Genomic DNA, 19,037 nt, shown 5'->3' with positions numbered 1-19,037 from the left:
ACAAAATGTGGGAAAATGTGAGGGGGAGAAAAAAGGCGGGAAAATATGAGGGGAAAATGGAGGGAAAACGTGAGGGGAGAGAAAAGGGCGGGAAAATGTGAGGGGAAAAGAGAAATATGAGGGGAAAAAGGGAAATGTGAGGGAAGAAAATGGCGGGAATATGTGAGGGACAAAATGTGGGAAAATGTGAGGGGAAAATGGAAACATGATGGGGAAAAAAGGCAGGAAAATGTGAGGGGGAGAAAAAAGGCGGGAAAATATGAGGGGAAAATGGAGGGAAAACGTGAGGGGAGAGAAAAGGGCGGGAAAATGTGAGGGGAAAAGAGAAATATGAGGGGAAAAAGGGAAACGTGAGGGAAGAAAATGGCGGGAATATGTGAGGGACAAAATGTGGGAAAATGTGAGGGGGAAATGGAAACGTGAGGGGAAAAAGGGTGGGAAAATGTGAGGGGGAGAAAAAAGGCAGGAAAATGCGAGGGGAAAATGGAGGGAAAACATGAGGGGAGAGAAAAGGCGGGAAAATATGAGGGGAAAAGAGAAATATGAGGGGAAAAAGGGAAACGTGAGGGAAGAAAAGGGCGGGAAAATGTGAGGGGGAAAAAATGTGGGAAAATGTGAGGGAAAATGGAAACGTGAGGGGGGAAAAGGGCGGGAAAATGTGAGGGGGAGAAAAAAGGTGGGAAAATATGAGGGGAAAATGGAGGGAAAGCGTGAGGGGAGAGAAAAGGGTGGGAAAACGTGAGGGGAAAAGGAGAAATATGAGGGGAAAAAGGGAAACGTGAGGGAAGAAAATGGCGGGAAAATGTGAGGGGGACAAAATGTGGGAAAATGTGAGGGGGAAATGGAAACGTGAGGGGGAAAATGGCGGGAAAGCCGAGGGAAAAGGCTCAGAAGGCGCCGCTGCCGCGGGTCAGCGTGAGCACGGCGTCCATCCAGATCCTCAGGGCTTCGGCGCTGGGCGCCACCAGCCAGAACAGGCGCTCGTAGGTCTTGAGGCAGAACGTCAGGCGCGGGTTGGGGCTCTGGGGAGTCAATTCTGGGGGTCAGCCATGATGGTTCCCTCCATCCTTCCTCCCCATCCCTCTCTGGGACGCAGAGATACCCAAGGAATTTTTATTTATTTGATTTTCACCTTTCCGGCCACGCGCCCGGGGTCGTACCAAACCTCCTCGATGGCTTGGAAGTAGATGACGCCTTTGAGCTTCGTCTGGGCTTGGTCTGGAGAGGGGGAGGATGTGGAAAATCAGCCAAAATCCACCCAAAAAGGGACAAAACCACCCAAAACGGACAAAATTCACCCCAAACCAGCCAAAATCACACCAAAATCACCCCAAAAACCATCCAGAAATGTCTCCAAATCAGCCAAAAATAGCCAAACCATCCCAAATTCAGCAAAAATCGTCCAGAATTTCCCCAAAATTTCTCAAAATTCACTCAAAATCCCCAAAATTCCTCCAAGTCCCCCCAAAATCCCTAAAAAAATTTCCCCAAATTCATCCATAAATACCTCCAAAATCTCCCAACATTTCCTCAGCATTTCCCAAAATTCTCCCAAAATTCCCCAAATCCTCAAAGTCCTCCCAAAATTTTGCAAATTTCTCCCAAAATTCTTCCAAAAATTCTCCCAAAATTTTTCAAATTTCTCCCAAATTTCTCCCAAATTTCTCCCAAAACTTCTCCCAAAATTCCCCCAAAATTCTCCCCAAATTCTCCCAAAATTCTCCAAAAAAATCTCCCAAAATTCCCCCAAAATTTCACAAATTTCTCCCAAATTTCTCCCAAAAAATCTCCCAAAATCCTCCCAATATTTCCCAAATCCTCAAAATCCCCCCAAAATTCCGCAGATTTCTCCCAAAATTCTCCCAAAAATTCTCCCAAAATTTTGCAAATTTCTCCCAAAAATTCTCCCAAAATTCTCCCAAAATTCTCCTAAAATTCTCCCAAAATTTCCCCAAAATTCTCCCAAAATCCCCCCATAATTCTGCAGATTTCCCCCAAAATTCCCCCATAATTGTAGTGACCCCAGTATCCCCCCCGGGACCTCCCAGCCCCCCCAAACCCCCCCAAAATCGCCCCCTCATACCCCCATAATAGGCCAGGACCCTCCTCTGGGGGTCCAGGTGGAACCAGCGGCGCCGCCAGGTCTTGATGCGTCCGCCCATCTTGGTGAGGGGACCCCTCAGGGACCCCCCCAAAATCCACAAACCCCCCACAGCCTCGGGGCGGTGACCCCGGGCCCGGAGGGCGCACAGGAGATCGGGCTGGACCCCCCCCAAAAAAAAAAAAAATTGGAATTAATGCCTAAAAAAGTTGTGGGTAGAGAACCCCAGAATAATCCAAAATGCCCATCCCCAGCATCACCCCAAAATTGGGGGGGAGCACCCCCAAACTCGTCACTGTGGTGCCCCGAAAGTATGAAATCTGTGGGTTGCACCCCAAAATTTCACCCAGAATGTGAGAATCGCCAAAATTCCCCGCGGAGATTCCCCAAACCAGCCGCTGACCCCCAAAATCCCACCAAAATATAGATAAAATTCCCCCAAAATCCTCCCATGAAGACCCCCAAAATCTCCACAAAATCGTCTGAAATGTCCCCCCAAAATGTGTCCCAAAGTTATCCATATTCTCCCCAAAATCTCCTCAAAAACACCAAAAAAATCTCCCCAAAAACCTCTCCCACAATCCCCACAAAATTCCCAAAAAAATCCCCCAAAACCATCCCAAAATCTCCCAAAAATCTCCCCCAAAATGTTCCAAGATCTCCCAAAAGTTCTCCCCAAAATCTCCCAAAATTCCCCCATTTCTTGAGGGGGCGGGATCACCTCGGGAGGGGGCGTGGCCGGATCGGGAGGGGGCGTGGCCTGTGCAGAAGAGGGCGTGGCCTCGTGGGGAATGGGCGTGTCCTCGGTGGGCGGGGCCTTGGCAGCTTGCCGAGCCTCCTGCGTGCATTTAATAGGAAATAAACTCAATTTAGGCCACGCCCACCACGGCCACACCCACACAAACCACGCCCACAACCAACCACACCCTTCTAAACCACGCCCACAAACCATTAAACCACGCCCCCATGCATTTAATAGGAAATAAACTCAATTTAGGCCACGCCCACCACGGCCACACCCACACAAACCACGCCCACAACCAACCACACCCTGCCAAACCACGCCTACAAACCATTAAACCACGCCCCTCCATGCATTTAATAGGAAATAAACTCAATTTTGGCCACGCCCACAACGGCCACACCCACAGAAACCACACCCACCAAACCACACCCGGACAAGCCACGCCCACAAACCGCTAAGCCACGCCCCCATGCATTTAATAGGAAATAAACTCAATTTAGGCCACGCCCACCATGGTCACACCCACCCAAACCACGCCCACAACCAAACACACCCTTCTAAACCACGCCCACAAACCATTAAACCACGCCCCCCATGCATTTTATAGGAAATAAACTCAATTTAGGCCACGCCCACCATGGTCACACCCACACAAACCACGCCCACAACCAACCACACCCTTCCAAGCCACGCCCACAAACCATCAAACCACGCCCCCCATGCATTTTATAGGAAATAAACTCAATTTAGGCCACGCCCACCATGGTCACACCCACCCAAACCACGCCCACAACCAACCACGCCCTTCTAAACCACGCCCACAAAACATTAAACCACGCCCCCCATGCATTTAATAGGAAATAAACTCAATTTTGGCCACGCCCACCACGGTCACACCCACCCAAACCACGCCCACAAACCATTAAACCACGCCCCCATGCATTTAATAAGAAATAAACTCAATTTTGGCCACGCCCACCCAAGCCACGCCCACCCAAACCACGCCCACAAACCATTAAACCACGCCCCCATGCATTTAATAAGAAATAAACTCAATTTTGGCCACGCCCACCCAAGCCACGCCCACCCAGGCCACGCCCACCCAGGCCACGCCCCCTACCCTGGCGCGGAGGAGCCGCTCCCGCTCGGCCAAAGCCTCCCGGACCCGCAGCTCCAGTTGGGCCAGTTGGAGACACGTACTGGGCAAACTGGGAGTGAGCTGGGAGGAACTGGGAGGGACTGGGAGGGGATTGGGAGGGACTGGGAGGGGATTGGGGGGGACTGGGAGGGAACTGGGAGGGACTGGGATGGACTGGGAGGGAACTGGGAGGGACTGGGAGGGACTGGGATGGATTGGGAGGGAACTGGGAGGGACTGGGAGGGACTGGGAGGGAACTGGGAGGGAACTGGGAGGGACTGGGAGGGAACTGGGAGGGACTGGGAGGGACTGGGAGGGACTGGGAGGGACTGGGAGGAACTGGGAGGGACTGGGAGGGGACTGGGAGGGATTGGGAGGGACTGGGAGGGAACTGGGAGGAACTGGGAGGGACTGGGAGGAACTGGGAGGGACTGGGAGGGGACTGGGAGGGAACTGGGAGGAACTGGGAGGGACTGGGAGGGAACTGGGATGGACTGGGAGGAACTGGGGGTAATTTTGGGGGATTTTTGGAGCATTTTTGGGGCATTTTTGGGGTATTTTTGGGGTATTTTTGGGCCAGTTTTAGGATCAGCTTTGAGCCAGTTTTGGGTCCGTTTTAGGCCAATTTCAGGGTCAGTTTTGGGCTGTTTCAGGGTCATTTTTGGGGTAATTTCGGGGTCCCCCCCAGCTCCGGCCCCTCTCACCTGTACGCTTCAGGGTCCAGCTGCAGCGCCAGCGCACCTGGGGGGACAAATCAGCACCGAAACCCCCCAAAATCCCCCCCAAAAAACCCCAAAACCTCCCCAAAAATCACAGAATCCTCCAAAAATTCCCCAGGTAACTCCAGAAAATCCCCAAAAAACACCGAAAACTCCACCCCCAAAAAATCCCCCAAAAATCCCCCAAAATCCCCAAAGATCCCCCAAAATCCCCCAAAATCCCCCAAAAATCCCCAAAATCCCCAAAAATCCTCCAAAAAATCCCCAAAAAATCACAAAAAAATCCCCCCCAAAAAATGCCCAAAAAAAAAATCCCCAAAACCCCCCAAAAATCACATAATCCTCCAAAAATTCCCCAGATAAGCCCAAAGAATCGCAAAAAATCCCCCAAAAATCCCCCCAAAATCCAAAAAAAATTGCAAAAAAATCCCCCCCAAAAAACCACAAATAATCCCTAAAAAAAAATCCCCCAAACACCCCAAAAATCACAGAATCCTCCAAAAATTCCCCAGATAACCCCAGAAACTCCCCAAAACCCACCAAAAACTCCCCCCCAAAAAATCCCCAAAAATCCTCCGAAAATTCCCCGTAAATCCCCGAAAATCCCCCAAAATCCCAAAAAATCCCCAAAATCCCCCCAAAATCCCAAAAAATCGCAACCCCCCCCAAAAAAAACCCCAAAAAATCCCTAAAAATCCCTAAAAAGAATCCCCAAAAATCCCCCCCCGCCAAAAATACCAAAAAATTCCTCAAATATCCCCAAGAAATCACCGTAAAATCAAAAAAAATGCCGAAAAAAATTATGAAATTTTAGAAAATCTAAAAAAAAATTTTAAAAAATCCCCAAAAAATCTAAAAAAAAAATAAAAAAAAAATTTAAAAAATCCACAATAATTTCCCCAAATCCCAAGCCCCGCCCCCTCCCCGGCCCCTCCCCCTCACCGTGCTGCGAGCGGGGCCGGGGGGGAGGGGGGGGAGGGGGGGGTCCCGGCCCCTCCCCCCCCCGGCGGCGGGGGAGGCTCCCGGACCTCTGCAGGCCAATGGCGCCCTGGGGTCAGAGGTCACACGGGGGTCAGGGGTCACTCAGGGTCACTCAGGGGTCATTCAGTGGTCAGTCATTGGTCACTCAGGGGTCACTCAGGGGTCACTCAGGGGTCACTCAGGGGTCACTCATTGGTCACTCATTGGTCACTCATTGGTCATTGGTCACTCAGGGTCACTCGGGGTCACTCAGGGGTCACTCAGGGGTCACTCGGGGTCACTCAGGGGTCACTCGGGGTCACTCAGGGTCACTCCGGGGTCACTCAGGGGTCACGCAGGGGTCACTCAGGGGTCATTCAGGGGTCACTCATTGGTCACTCAGTGGTCACTCAGTGGTCACTCATTGGTCACTCATTGGTCACTCAGTGGTCACTCAGTGGTCACTCATTGGTCACTCAGTGGTCACTCAGTGGTCACTCATTGGTCAGTGGTCACTCGTGGTCACTCATGGTCACTCAGTGGTCAGTGGTCACTCGTGGTCACTCGTGGTCACTCGTGGTCACTCATGGTCACTCAGTGGTCACTCAGGGTCACTCATTGGTCACTCATTGGTCACTCATTGGTCAGTGGTCACTCGTGGTCACTCGTGGTCACTCGTGGTCACTCGTGGTCACTCAGTGGTCAGTGGTCACTCATTGGTCACTCGTGGTCACTCGTGGTCACTCATTGGTCACTCGTGGTCACTCAGTGGTCAGTGGTCACTCGTGGTCACTCGTGGTCACTCAGTGGTCAGTGGTCACTCATTGGTCACTCGTGGTCACTGCTGGTCACTCAGTGGTCAGTGGTCACTCAGGGTCACACATTGGTCACTCAGTGGTCAGTGGTCACTCAGGGTCACACATTGGTCACTCATTGGTCAGTGGTCACTCATTGGTCACTCGTGGTCACTGCTGGTCACTCAGTGGTCAGTGGTCACTCAGGGTCACACATTGGTCACTCAGTGGTCAGTGGTCACTCAGGGTCACACATTGGTCACTCAGTGGTCAGTGGTCACTCGTGGTCACTCAGTGGTCACTCAGTGGTCAGTGGTCACTCACTGGTCACTCAGGGTCACTCAGTGGTCACTCATTGGTCACTCGTGGTCACTGGTGGTCACTCACCCTGACGGAGCTGCGCAGCGCCAGCACCCGGGGGGGGTCGCAGGGGGGGCCCAGGAGGATCCAGCGCCGGTCGGTGCAGTGGGAGAACATCAGCTGGGGCTGGAGCCACCCAGAAACGGGCAAAATTCACCCAGAAACGGGAAAAATTCAACCAAAACCAGCAAAATTCACTCAGAAACGGGCAAAATTCAACCAAAACCAGCAAAATTCACTCAGAAACGGGCAAAATTCACCCAGAAACGGGCAAAATTCAACCAAAAATGGGCAAAATTCAACCAAAACCAGCAACATTCACACAGAAATGGGCAAAATTCAACCAAAAACGGCAACATTCACACAGAAATGGGCAAAATTCAACTAAAACCAGCAAAATTCACACAGAAATGGGCAAAATTCAACCAAAAACAGCAACATTCACCCAGAAACGGGCAAAATTCAACCAAAAACGGCAAAATTCACCCAGAAATGGGCAAAATTCAACCAAAAACGGCAAAATTCACCCAGAAATGGGCAAAATTCAACCAAAAATGGGCAAAATTCACCCAGAAATGGGCAAAATTCAACCAAAACCAGCAACATTCACCCAGAAATGGGCAAAATTCAACCGAAAACGGCAACATTCACCCAGAAACGGGCAAAATTCAACCAAAAATGGCAACATTCACCCAGAAATGGGCAAAATTCAACCGAAAACGGCAAAATTCACCCAGAAATGGGCAAAATTCAACTAAAACCAGCAAAATTCACACAGAAATGGGCAAAATTCAACCAAAACCAGCAACATTCACCCAGAAATGGGCAAAATTCAACCGAAAACGGCAACATTCACCCAAAATTCACACAAATTCACCCAAAAACAGGCAACATTCACCCAAAATTCAACCAAAACGGGCATGATCCACCCAAAACCGTCAAAATTCACCCAAAATTCACCCAAAATGGACAGAATTCACACAGAATTCACCCAAATTCACCCAAAACTGGACAAAATTCACACAAATTCACCCAAATTCACCCTAAACCAGACAAAATTCACCCAAAATGGACAGAATTCACCCAGAATTCACACAAATTCACCCAAAAACGGACAAAATTCACCCAAATCCCCTCAAAATGTCCCAAAATTCTCCCAAAATCCCCAAAGTTCACATTTGCCCCAATTTGCCCCAAAATTTTCCTCGAAATTTCCCCCAAAATTGAAATTTCCTCAAAATTCCCAAGATTTCTCCCAAAATCCTCAAAACTGCCCCTAATTCCCCCCCAAAATTTCCCGAAATTTCCCCAAATCCCTCCAAATTTTTTCCGCAGAATTTTCCCGAATTCCCCCCAAATCCCCCCAAAATTCCCCCCCAAGGGGGGGGGGGGATGGGCCCCACCTGCCCCCCCGCCGCCACCGCCGCCTGTGACGTCATCGCCTGTGACGTCATCGCCGGTGACGTCATCGCTGTCCCTCCCCCCTCCTTGGGGGGGGGCTCGTCCTGCAAGGGGGGGGGGGAGGGGCGGTGGTGACGTCACAGCCCCGCCCCCAACCCCCCCAAATTTTGGGGTGGGGGAGGGGGAAAGGGGGAGGGGCTAAAGGGGTGGGGGAGGGGCTAAAAGGGAGGGGGAGGGGCTAACGGGGAGGGGGAGGGGCTAAAGGGGAGGGGGAGGGGCTAAAGGGGAGGGGGAGGGGCTAAAGGGGTGGGGGAGGGGCGTCACCTCCAGCCTCAGCCCCTCCAGCGCCGCCTCGGGCCCGTCCTGGATCCCAGTTCAGACCAGTTCAAACCAGTTCAGACCAGTTCAGTGACCTCTCCCAGTGTCCCCCTTCCCAGCCCCTCCCAGTATAAACCAGTTTGGTTCTGGGCGTTCCCAGTTGCCCCCAGTTCCTCCCAGTTCGCCCCCACTCCCCTCCCAGTATAAACCAGTCCGGCCTGCTCCTCTCCCAGTCCCTCCCAGTTTGGCTTTGACCGTTCCCAGTTAAATTCTGGGGGTTCCCAGTCAAATTCTGGGCGTTCCCAGTCCCCTCCCAGTATAAACCAGTAACCCCGAATCCTCTCCCAGTCCCTCCCAGTTTGGCTTTGACCGTTCCCAGTTCAATTCTGGGGGTTCCCAGTCCCCTCCCAGTATAAACCAGTAACCCCGAATCCCCTCCCAGTATAAACCAGTCCCCCCAAATCCCCTCCCAGTATAAACCAGTAACCCCGAATCCCCTCCCAGTCCCTCCCAGTTTGGATTTGACTGTTCCCAGTTACATTCGGGGGGGTTCCCAGTCCCTCCCAGTTCGGTTTTGGGAGTTCCCAGTCCCCTCCCAGCCCCTCCCAGTATAAACCAGTCCAGCCTGTTCCTCTCCCAGTCCCTCCCAGTTTGGATTTGACTGTTCCCAGGTCCGGTTTTGGGTTTCCCAGCCCCTCCCAGTATAAACCAGTCCGGCCTGTTCCTCTCCCAGTCCCTCCCAATCCCCTCCCAGTCCCCCCCAGTCCCTCCCAGTTTGGTTTCGGGCTTCCCAGTTCCCTCCCAGTTCCATTTCAGGGGTTCCCAGTTTGGTCTGGAGGTTCCCAGTTCCCCCCAGTCCCTCCCAGTATAAACCAGTAACCCCAAATCCCCTCCCAGTCCCTCCCAGTTTGGCTTTGACTGTTCCCAGTTACATTCGGGGGGGTTCCCAGTTCTCTCCCAGTTCCCCCCAGTCCGTCCCAGTTTGGTTTTGGGGGTTCCCAGTTCCATTTCGGACGTTCCCAGCCCCTCCCAGTATAAACCAGTCCGGCCTGTTCCTCTTCCAGTCCCTCCCAGTTACATTCTTGGTGTTCCCAGTTTCCCCCAGTCCCTCCCAGTACAAACCAGTCACCCCAAATCCCCTCCCAGTACAAACCAGCTCCCTCCCAGTCCCTCCCAGTTTGGTTTTGGGGGTTCCCAGTTAAATTTTGGGGGTTCCCAGTTCCCTCCCAGTCCCTCCCAGTACAAACCAGTAACCCCCCAGTCCCTCCCAGTTTGGTTTTGGGGGTTCCCAGTTAAATTTGGGAGTTCCCAGTTCCCTCCCAGTACAAACCAGTAACCCCAAATCCCCTCCCAGTACAAACCAGTAACCCCAAATCCCCTCCCAGTATAAACCAGTCCCCCCAAATCCCCTCCCAGTACAAACCAGTAACCCCAAATCCCCTCCCAGTATAAACCAGTAACCCCAAATCCCCTCCCAGTACAAACCAGTAACCCCAAATCCCCTCCCAGTACAAACCAGTAACCCCAAATCCCCTCCCAGTCCCTCCCAGTCCCTCCCAGTATAAACCAGTAACCCCAGCCCCCCTCCCAGTCCCTCCCAGTCCCCCCAGTCTCACCCCAGCGCTGGGCGGGGTCTCCCCCCCGCCGCGGTGCACCATGGGAGCCTCCGGATTTTTTGGGGGGGAGGGGTCAAAGGTCAGGGCGGGGTCAAAGGTCAAGGTCCGGCCTCTCCCCCCCTCCCCCAGCGCCCCCCGGCCCCGAGCGCGCGCGCCTGGCCGAGGGGGGCGTGGCTATGACGTCACCGCGCACACCTGAGCGCGGTGGGCGTGGCCATGACGTCACCGCGCGCACCTGGGGCTGGGGGCGTGGCTTCCCCCCCCGTGGGAACCGGCCCCGCCCCCTTTTCCCACACAGAGGCCACGCCCACCCAGCCTCGTTCCGGAGACGCGTTTTTATTGGCGGAGACGCCCCGGCGGGAAAGGGGGCGTGGCTTCCCGAGAAAGGGGCGTGGCTTGGCGGGAAAAGGGGCGGGGCTTAAGGCTCGTCCTGGATCCCGCAGCGGAGATTGGCGGGAACGGCGACGTCTGGCGGGAGAATTTGGGGGATTTTGGGGAGAATTTGGGGGATTTTGGGGGATTTTGGGGGATTTTGGGGAAATTTGGGGGATTTTGGGGGATTTTGGGGAGAATTTGGGGGATTTTGGGGAAATTTTGGGGGATTTTGGGGAAATTTTGGGGGATTTTGGGGAGAATTTGGGGGATTTTGGGGAGATTTTGGGGAGAATTTGGGGGATTTTGGGGAAATTTTGGGGGATTTGGGGGAGAATTTGGGGGATTTTGGGGAAATTTTGGGGGATTTTGGGGAGAATTTGGGGGATTTTGGGGAAATTTTGGGGGATTTTGGGGAAATTTTGGGGGATTTTGGGGAGAATTTGGGGGATTTTGGGGAGATTTTGGGGAGAATTTGGGGGATTTTGGGGAAATTTTGGGGGATTTGGGGGAGAATTTGGGGGATTTTGGGGAAATTTTGGGGGATTTGGGGGAGAATTTGGGGGATTTTGGGGAAATTTTGGGGGATTTGGGGGAGAATTTGGGGGATTTTGGGGAAATTTTGGGGGATTTTGGGGAGAATTTGGGGGATTTTAGGGAGAATTTGGGGGATTTTGGGGAGAATTTGGGGGATTTTGGGGAGAATTTGGGGGATTTGGGGAAAATTTTGGGGGATTTGGGAGAATTTTAGGATGGCTTCAGATTTTGGGGAGATTTGGGGAATTTTTGGGGTTTTCAGGGGATTTGGGGGGTTTTGAGGGGATTTGGGGAGATTTTGGGGGGTTTTGGGAGGGTTCGAGGAGATTTTGGGGAGAATTTGGGGGATTTCGGGGAAATTTCGGGGGGTTTTAGGATGGTTTGAGATTTTGGGGAGATTTGGGGGATTTTGGGGGTTTTTGGGGGGATTTTTGGGAATTTCAGGGAATATTTGGGGGTATCCGGGGGGGGGGTTTTGGGGAGGATTTTTGGGGTAATTTTTGGAGGATTTGGGATACAGGAAGAATTTGGGGGAATTTTGGGGGATTTTGGGGTTCAGGGTTGTTTGGGGGGGATTTTTGGGGGAAATTTTTTGGGATTTTGGGGATTTGGGGTTCGGGGTGTTTTGGGGGTGCCGGGTCGGTTTGAGGTGGATTTTTTTGGGGGATTTTTGTGATTTTGGGGTTCGGGGTGTTTTGGGGGTGCCGGGAGGGTTTGAGGTGGATTTTTTGGGGGGATTTCTGGGGATTTTGGGGTTCGGGCTGTTTTGGGGGTGCCGGGTCCGTTTGAGGTGGATTTTTTTGGGGTGATTTTTGTGGTTTTGGGGTTCGGGGTGTTTTGGGGGTTCCGGGGGGGTTTGAGGTGGATTTTTTTGGGGTATTTTTGGGGTTCGGGCTGTTTTGGGGGTGCCGGGTCGGTTTGAGGTGGATTTTTTTGGGGTATTTTTGGGATTTTGGGGTTCGGGCTGTTTTGGGGGTGCCGGGTCGGTTTGAGGTGGATTTTTTGGGGGGATTTTTGGGGATTTTGGGGTTCGGGCTGGTTTGGGGGTGCCGGGGGGTTTCGGGGGAGGGGCGCACCCATCAGGCGGGGGCGGGGCAGCTCCAGCCGCTCCATCAGCGCCACGAAGTCGTCGGCGCCGAGCGTCAGGCGGGGGTTGTGGCGCCGCTCCTCCCCCACCGTGGACATGGTGTGGCCTGGGGGGAGGGGCCGGCGGCCCTGAGTGACCCCGAGTGACCCCTGACCCCCGAGTGACCCCTGACCGACCCTGAGTGACCCCCGAGTGACCCCAAGTAACCCTGAGTGACCCCTGACCCGAGTGACCCTGAGTGACCCCTGACCCCCGAGTGACCCTGAGTGACCCCTGACCCCGAGTGACCCCTGACCGACCCTGAGTGACCCCCGAGTGACCCCGGGTGATCACTGAGTGACCCCTGAGTGACCCCAAGTAACCCTGAGTGACCCCTGACCCCCGAGTGATCCCTGAGTGACCCTGAGTGACCCCTGAGTGACCACTGGCCCAAGTGACCCCTGAGTGACCCCTGGCTTGGTCCCCTCCCTCTCATTGCCCCTCCCCCCTTAGCCCCACCCCTTTAGCCCCTCCCCCACCCCTTTAGCCCCTCCCCACCCCTTTAGCCCCTCCCCCACCCCTTTAGCCCCTCCCCAGCCCCTCCCCCACCCATTTAGCCCCTCCCCCACCCTTTGGCCCCTCCCCCAGCCCCTCCCCCACCCCGGTAGTCGTGTCCGGGGTAGATCCGGCAGCTCTCGGGGAGGGTGAAGATTCTCTCGTGCACCGAGCGGTGCAGGGTGCGGGCACAGCCTGCGGTCACCATGGCCACCGTCACCATGGCGACCGGGATGTGGTGGTTACCATGGTGACCATCCCCATGGCGACCATCCCCATGGCGACCATCCCCATGGCCACCGTCACCATGGCGACCATCACCATGGCCACCGTCACCATGGCGACCATCACCATGGCCACCGTCACCATGGCGACCGTCACCATGGCCACCGTCACCATGGCGACCGTCACCATGGCGACCGGGATGTGGTGGTTACCATGGTGACCATCCCCATGGTGACCATCCCCATGGCGACCATCCCCATGGTGACCATCCCCGTGGTGACCATCCCCGTGGTGACCATCCCCATGGCGACCATCCCCATGGTGACCGTCCCCATGGCGACCGGGATGCGGCGGTTGCCATGGCGACCGGGGGATTACCACTGTTACCATGGCGACCATCACCGTGGTCACCATGGCAACAGGGACAGACAGAGCCCTGAGCCTGACCAGCGCCCTCCCAGTTCAGCCCAGTTCAGCCCAGTATATCCCAGTGCCCTCCCAGTTCAGCCCAGTATATCCCAGTTCAGCCCAATCCCTCCCAGGGCCCTCCCAGTTCACTCCCAGTTCATCCCAGTGACTCCTAATTCACCCCAGCGCCCTCCCAGTTCATCCCAATCCCTCCCAGTGCCCTCCCAGTTTGTCCCAGTTCATCCCAGTGACTCCTAATTCACCCCAGCGCCCTCCCAGTTCATCCCAGTTCAGCCCAATCCCTCCCAGTGCCCTCCCAGTTTGTCCCAGTTCATCCCAGTTCATCCCAATCCCTCCCAGTGCCCTCCCAGTTTGTCCCAGTTCAGCCCAGTTCAGCCCAATCCCTCCCAGGGCCCTCCCAGTTCACTCCCAGTTCACTCCCAGTGACTCCTAATTCACCTCAGTGACCTCCCAGTTCAGCCCAGTTTGCTCCCCATGCCCTCCCAGTTTGTCCCAGTTCATCCCAGTGCCTCCCAGTTCAGCCCAGTGCCCTCCCCGTGCCCACCCGGTTCACTCCCAGTTCAGCGCAGTCCATCCCAGTCCGTGCTGAGAACCTCCCAATCCCCTCCCAGTATAAACCAGTAACCCCAAACCCCCTTTAACCCTTTCCCAATCCCCTCCCAGTCCCCACAAATCCCCTCCCAGTACAAACCAGTAACCCCAAACCCCATTTTAACCCTTCCCCAGCCCCTCCCAGTATAAACCAGTAACCCCAAACCCCCTTTAACCCTTCCCCAGTCCCTCCCAGTATAAACCAGTAACCCCAAACCCCCTTTAACCCTTTCCCAATCCCCTCCCAGTATAAACCAGTAACCCCAAACCCCCTTTAACCCTTTCCCAATCCCCTCCCAGTACAAACCAGTAACCCCAAACCCCCTTTAACCCTTTCCCAATCCCCTCCCAGTATAAACCAGTAACCCCAAACCCCCTTTAACCCTTCCCCAGTCCCTCCCAGTATAAACCAGTAACCCCAAACCCCCTTTAACCCTTTCCCAATCCCCTCCCAGTATAAACCAGTAACCCCAAACCCCCTTTAACCCTTTCCCAATCCCCTCCCAGTATAAACCAGTGACCCCAAACCCCCTTTAACCCTTTCCCAGCCCCTCCCAGTACAAACCAGTAACCCCCAGGCCCCCTTTAGCCCTCTCCCAGTGCTCCCAGTGCTCCCAGTCACCCTGCTGGAAGTCGGTGCGGCCGCAGCCGCGCACCAGCAGCGCGTCCCCGGTGAAGGCCATGGAGGCGTCGTCCAGCACGAAGGTGACGCAGCCGGGGGTGTGGCCGGGGGTGGGCAGCACCCGCAGCGCCTGGGACGGGGACCCCGAAAATGGGTGAGGGAGACCGAAAATGGGATCAGGGACCCCGAAAATGGGTCAGGGAGCCAAAAAATGGAGAGAGGGACCCCGAAAATGGGTTCAGGGACCCCGAAAATGGGTGAGGGAGACCGAAAATGGGGAGAGGGAGCCAAAAAATGGGGAAAGGAGCCCGAAAATGGGGAGAGGGAGCCAAAAAATGGGGAAAGGAGCCCGAAAATGGGATCAGGGAGCCAAAAAATGGGGAAAGGGAGCTAAAAAATGGGCCAGGGAGCCCGAAAATGGGGAGAGGGACTCCGAAAATGGGATCAGGGACCCCGAAAATGGGTCAGGGAGCCAAAAAATGGGTCAGGGACCCCGAAAATGGGGAAAGGAGCCCGAAAATGGGGAGACGGAGCCAAAAAATGGGATCAGGGACCCCAAAAATGGGTGAGGGAGCCCAAAATGGGGAGAGGGAGCCCGAAAATGGGGAGACGGATCCCGAAAATGGGTCAGGGAGACCGAAAATGGGGAAAGGAGCCCGAAAATGGGTCAGGGAGCCTGAAATGGGGTGAGGGAGCCCAAAAACGCCCCAAAACCCCCCAAAATGGGTCAGGGAGCCAAAAATGGGATCAGAGAACCCAAAAATCCCCAAAATGGGGTCAAGGACCCCAAAACCCCCCGAAAAATGGGTCAGGGATCCCCAAAAATGGGTCCGGGAACCCCTAAAACCCCAAAATCCCCCCAGGCCCCTCCCCCACCAGGTGGTTTGCAAGTGAGGGGACCCAAATGTGCCCCTCCCCCACCCCAGGAGCCCCTCCCCCATCCCGGGAGCCCCTCCCCCACCCCAGGAGCCCCTCCCCCACCCAAACCAGCCCCTCCCCCACCCAAACCAGCCCCTCCCCCACCCCAGGAGCCCCTCCCCCATCCCATAAGCCCCTCCCCCACCCCAGGAGCCCCTCCCCCACCCAAAACAGCCCCTCCCCCAATCCCAGCAGCCCCTCCCCCACTTCAAGAGCCCCTCCCCCACCCAAACCAGCCCCTCCCCCACCCAAACCAGCCCCTCCCCCACGGTTATCAGGGTGGGGGAGGGTCGGGTGAGGGTGGGGGAGGCCCGTGGGGGGAGGGGCGCTCACGAAGGCCCCGAAGCGCAGCTCGTCGCCCTCGGCCAGCCGCAGGTCGGCGCGGGCGCCGCTGTCGCGGCCGATGGCGCTGAGGCACCCAAGGGTGCGGCGCAGGGCGCCCGAGCCGGTCACGTGATCCGCGTGGCAGTGCGTATTGGCTGGGGGCGGGAGTGACGTCATCGGAGGGGGCGACGTGACGTCATCGGGGTGACGTCATCGGCAACTCCCAGTGCCCCCCCTGGTAATTCCCAGTAGCTCCCAGTTCCTCCCAGTTCCCTCCCAGTAACTCCCAGTTGGTCCCAGTCCATCCCAGTAACTCCCAGTTGATCTCAGCCCTCTCCCAGTAGCTCCCAGTAACTCCCAGTAGCTCCCAGTTCCCTCCCAGTAACTCCCAGTTGGTCCCAGTCCACCCCAGTTCCTCTCCCAGTAACTCCCAGTAGCTCCCAGTTCCTCCCAGTAACTCCCAGTTGGTCCCAGTCCACCCCAGTTCCTCCCAGTTCCTCTCCCAGTAACTCCCAGTAGCTCCCAGTTCCCTCCCAGTAACTCCCAGTTGGTCCCAGTCCACCCCAGTTCCTCCCAGTTCCTCTCCCAGTAACTCCCAGTAGCTCCCAGTCCCTCCCAGTAGATCTCAGTCCTCTCCCAGTAGCTCTCAGTAAGTCCCAGTTCCTCCCAGTTCCCCTCCCAGTAACTCCCAGTGCCCCCCGGTAATTCCCAGTTGATCCCAATCCATCCCAGTTCCTCCCAGTCCCTCCCAGTAACTCCCAGTTGGTGCCAGTTCCCTCCCAGTAACTCCCAGTCCCCTTCCAGTAACTCCCAGTTCCCTCCCAGTAACTCCCAGTTCCCCTCCCAGTAGCTCCCAGTTCCTCCCAGTAACCCCCCGTTGGTCCCAGTCCATCCTAGTAACTCCCAGTAGATCTCAGTCCTCTCCCAGTAGCTCCCAGTAAGTCCCAGTTCCTCCCAGTTCCTCTCCCAGTAACTCCAGTGGGCGGAGCTTAAAGGGGCGTGGTGTTGTGGGCGGGGCTTAAATGGATACAGCACGGTGGGCGTGGCTTTGCATATGAATGGGCGTGGCTTAGAGCGACATGTGGGCGGGGCTTAGAGGGGCGTGGTGCTGTGGGCGTGGCCTGAAATGACAGACAGGTCGCTCTTAAAGGGGCACGGCCCTGTGGGCGGGGCTTAAACCGATACAGCACGGTGGGCGTGGCTTTGCAGATGAATGGGCGGGGCTTAGAGCAACATATGGGAGGAGTCTAGAGGGGCGTGGCCTGAAACGACAGACAGGTCCATCTTAAAGGGGCACGGCCCTGTGGGCGGGGCTTAAACTGACACAGCACGGTGGGCGTGGCTATGTAGATGGATGGGCGGGGCTTTCAGCCACAGGTGGGCGGGGCTTATAGGGGCGTGGTGCTGTGGGCGTGGCCTGAAATGACAGACAGGTCGCTCTTAAAGGGGCACGGCCCTGTGGGCGGGGCTTAAACCGATACAGCACGGTGGGCGTGGCTTTGCAGATGAATGGGCGGGGCTTTCGGCCACAGGTGGGCGGGGCTTATAGGGGCGTGGTGTTGTGGGCGTGGCCTGAAATGACAGACAGGTCAATCTTAAAGGGGCACGGCCCTCTGGGCGGGGCTTAAAGCGATACAGCACGGTGGGCGTGGCTTTGCAGATGGATGGGCGGGGCTTTCGGCCACGGGTGGGCGGGGCTTCGAGGGGCACCGGGGCGCACCGGCGTAGCGCAGCGTGAGGCCGAGCTCCCGCAGCAGCTGCAGGTCCCGCGGCACCGTCTCCAGCACCGGGTCGATGATGACGGCGTCGCCGGTGGACGCGTCCGCCAGAACGTAGGTGTAGGTGCAGGAGGAGGCCTCGAAGAGCTGCGGGGGGAGGGAAAAAACACCCGAAAATAACCCAAAATGGCCGGAAAAAATGGCTCGAAATGTCCTGAAAACATCTGCGGAAATAGCGCGGAAAATAGCACAAAGTGTCCTGAAAAAATGGCTCGAAATGTCCTGAAAACGTCCAGAAAAATACCCCAAAAAATGCCCTGAAACAGCATCAAGAAATGCCTGAAAACATCCTGGAAACTTTTGCGAAAATATCCCATAAAATACCCCAAAGTGTCCTGAAAAAATGCCTTGAAATGTCCTGAAAGCATCCAGAAAAATACCCCAAAAAACGCCCTGAAACAGCATCAGGAAATGCCTGAAAACATCCTGAAAACTTTTGCAAAAATAGCCCAGAAAATACCCCAAAGTGTCTTGAAAAAATGCGTCAAAAAATCCTGAAAACTTTTGCGAAAATAGCCCAGAAAATAGCCCAAAGTGTCCTGAAAAAATGCCTCGAAATGTCCTCAAAACATCTGCCAAAATAGCCCAGGAATAAGCCCAAAACCCCCTTTAAAAAAAACCCCAAAACTCTCTTAAAAACAACCCCATATCCTAAAAAAAGCCCCCCTAAAATTTCACAATGAAATCTCCGAAAATCTAGTGAAAAACTCAAAAAATCTAGTGAAAAACCCCAAAAATCTAGTGAAAAACCCGTAAAAATCTCCTCAAAAAAATAATTTCCTCAAAAAAAAAAAGAAAAAAAAAAAAAAAGCCAAACCAAAAATTCCACATAAACCCCCCAAAATCTCTTTTAAAAACCCCCCTAAATTCTCATCCAAAATCTCCTCGAAAAACCCCAAAAATCGCCTTAAAAACCCCCAAAATTTCCTCAAACCCCCGACAATTTTCTCCGAATCTCCTCAAAACCCCCAAATTTCCTCAGAACCCTCCGAAATCTCTGCAACCTCCCCCAAAAACCTCCGCAAAAAATCTCAAAAACCGCGAAAAAAATCGGTTTAAACCCCCCCCCCCACCTTGCGCTCCTCCCCCACCGTGACCTTCGCCCCCTCCCCTCCCCCACCTGCCGCAGCAGCAGCTGCCGCCCCTCCCCCGCCGCTGTGGCCAGGCCTCGCCCGGTCCCGGTTCTGGTCCCGGTCCCGGTCCCGGTCCAGGCGGCGGCGGCGGCGCGGAGGCGGCGGAGCAGCGCCATGGCCGCGGTGGGGCCCGACGGCGGCGCGGCCGCTTTAAGAGGGGAAGGGGCGGGGCTGGGAGAGGCGGGAACGCCTTAAAAGGGCAACGCTGGGCGTGGTTTAAAAGGGCAACGGTGAGAATAGGGGAAGGGGGACCGCCTTAAAAGGGCAATGCTAGGGGGGAGGCTTAAAAGGGCAACGGTGGGAATAAACGAGGGGGGACCGCCTTAAAAGGGCAA

The 19,037-nt window shown here is 55.1% G+C and overlaps 2 protein-coding genes across 4 annotated transcripts; both read right to left on the bottom strand.

The window, feature by feature from the left end:
* Positions 1-884: 884 nt before the first annotated feature.
* On the bottom strand, positions 885-10,265 carry PHLDB3 (pleckstrin homology like domain family B member 3). The gene is made up of 11 exons (XM_085564615.1): positions 10,153-10,265; positions 8,543-8,581; positions 8,221-8,322; positions 6,845-6,943; positions 5,646-5,751; positions 4,689-4,725; positions 3,967-4,045; positions 2,823-2,939; positions 2,084-2,261; positions 1,133-1,218; positions 885-1,022 (listed from the first exon to the last, which is right to left on the bottom strand). Exons 1-11 carry the CDS (start codon positions 10,192-10,194, stop codon positions 888-890), a joined length of 1,020 nt encoding a protein of 339 aa, XP_085420741.1. The 5' UTR covers positions 10,195-10,265; the 3' UTR covers positions 885-887.
* Positions 10,266-10,472: 207 nt separating this feature from the next.
* Positions 10,473-18,827, bottom strand: ETHE1 (ETHE1 persulfide dioxygenase). Of its 3 annotated transcripts, none has more exons than XR_014950763.1 (7): positions 18,690-18,827; positions 17,512-17,656; positions 15,801-15,946; positions 14,584-14,679; positions 12,788-12,877; positions 12,138-12,254; positions 10,473-10,620 (listed from the first exon to the last, which is right to left on the bottom strand). XR_014950763.1 is itself a non-coding variant. In XM_077789782.2 (7 exons), the coding sequence occupies exons 1-7, from the start codon at positions 18,816-18,818 to the stop codon at positions 10,571-10,573; spliced, it is 807 nt and encodes a 268-aa protein (XP_077645908.2). In that variant the 5' UTR covers positions 18,819-18,827; the 3' UTR covers positions 10,473-10,570. The 3 variants fall into 3 exon arrangements, 2 of the variants coding, with proteins under 2 accessions (XP_077645908.2, XP_085420740.1); XM_077789782.2 differs by having other exon boundaries at positions 14,550-14,679; XM_085564614.1 differs by lacking the exon at positions 12,788-12,877 and having other exon boundaries at positions 14,550-14,679.
* Positions 18,828-19,037: the final 210 nt, after the last annotated feature.

Source organism: Lonchura striata, chromosome 33 (genome assembly GCF_050655825.1).
Source record: "Lonchura striata isolate lonStrDom1 chromosome 33, ASM5065582v1, whole genome shotgun sequence".
In the NCBI taxonomy this organism is placed as follows: domain Eukaryota; kingdom Metazoa; phylum Chordata; class Aves; order Passeriformes; family Estrildidae; genus Lonchura; species Lonchura striata.
The sequence above is the reverse complement of the archived record's forward strand: the minus strand, read 5'-3'. Positions and strand labels throughout refer to the sequence as shown.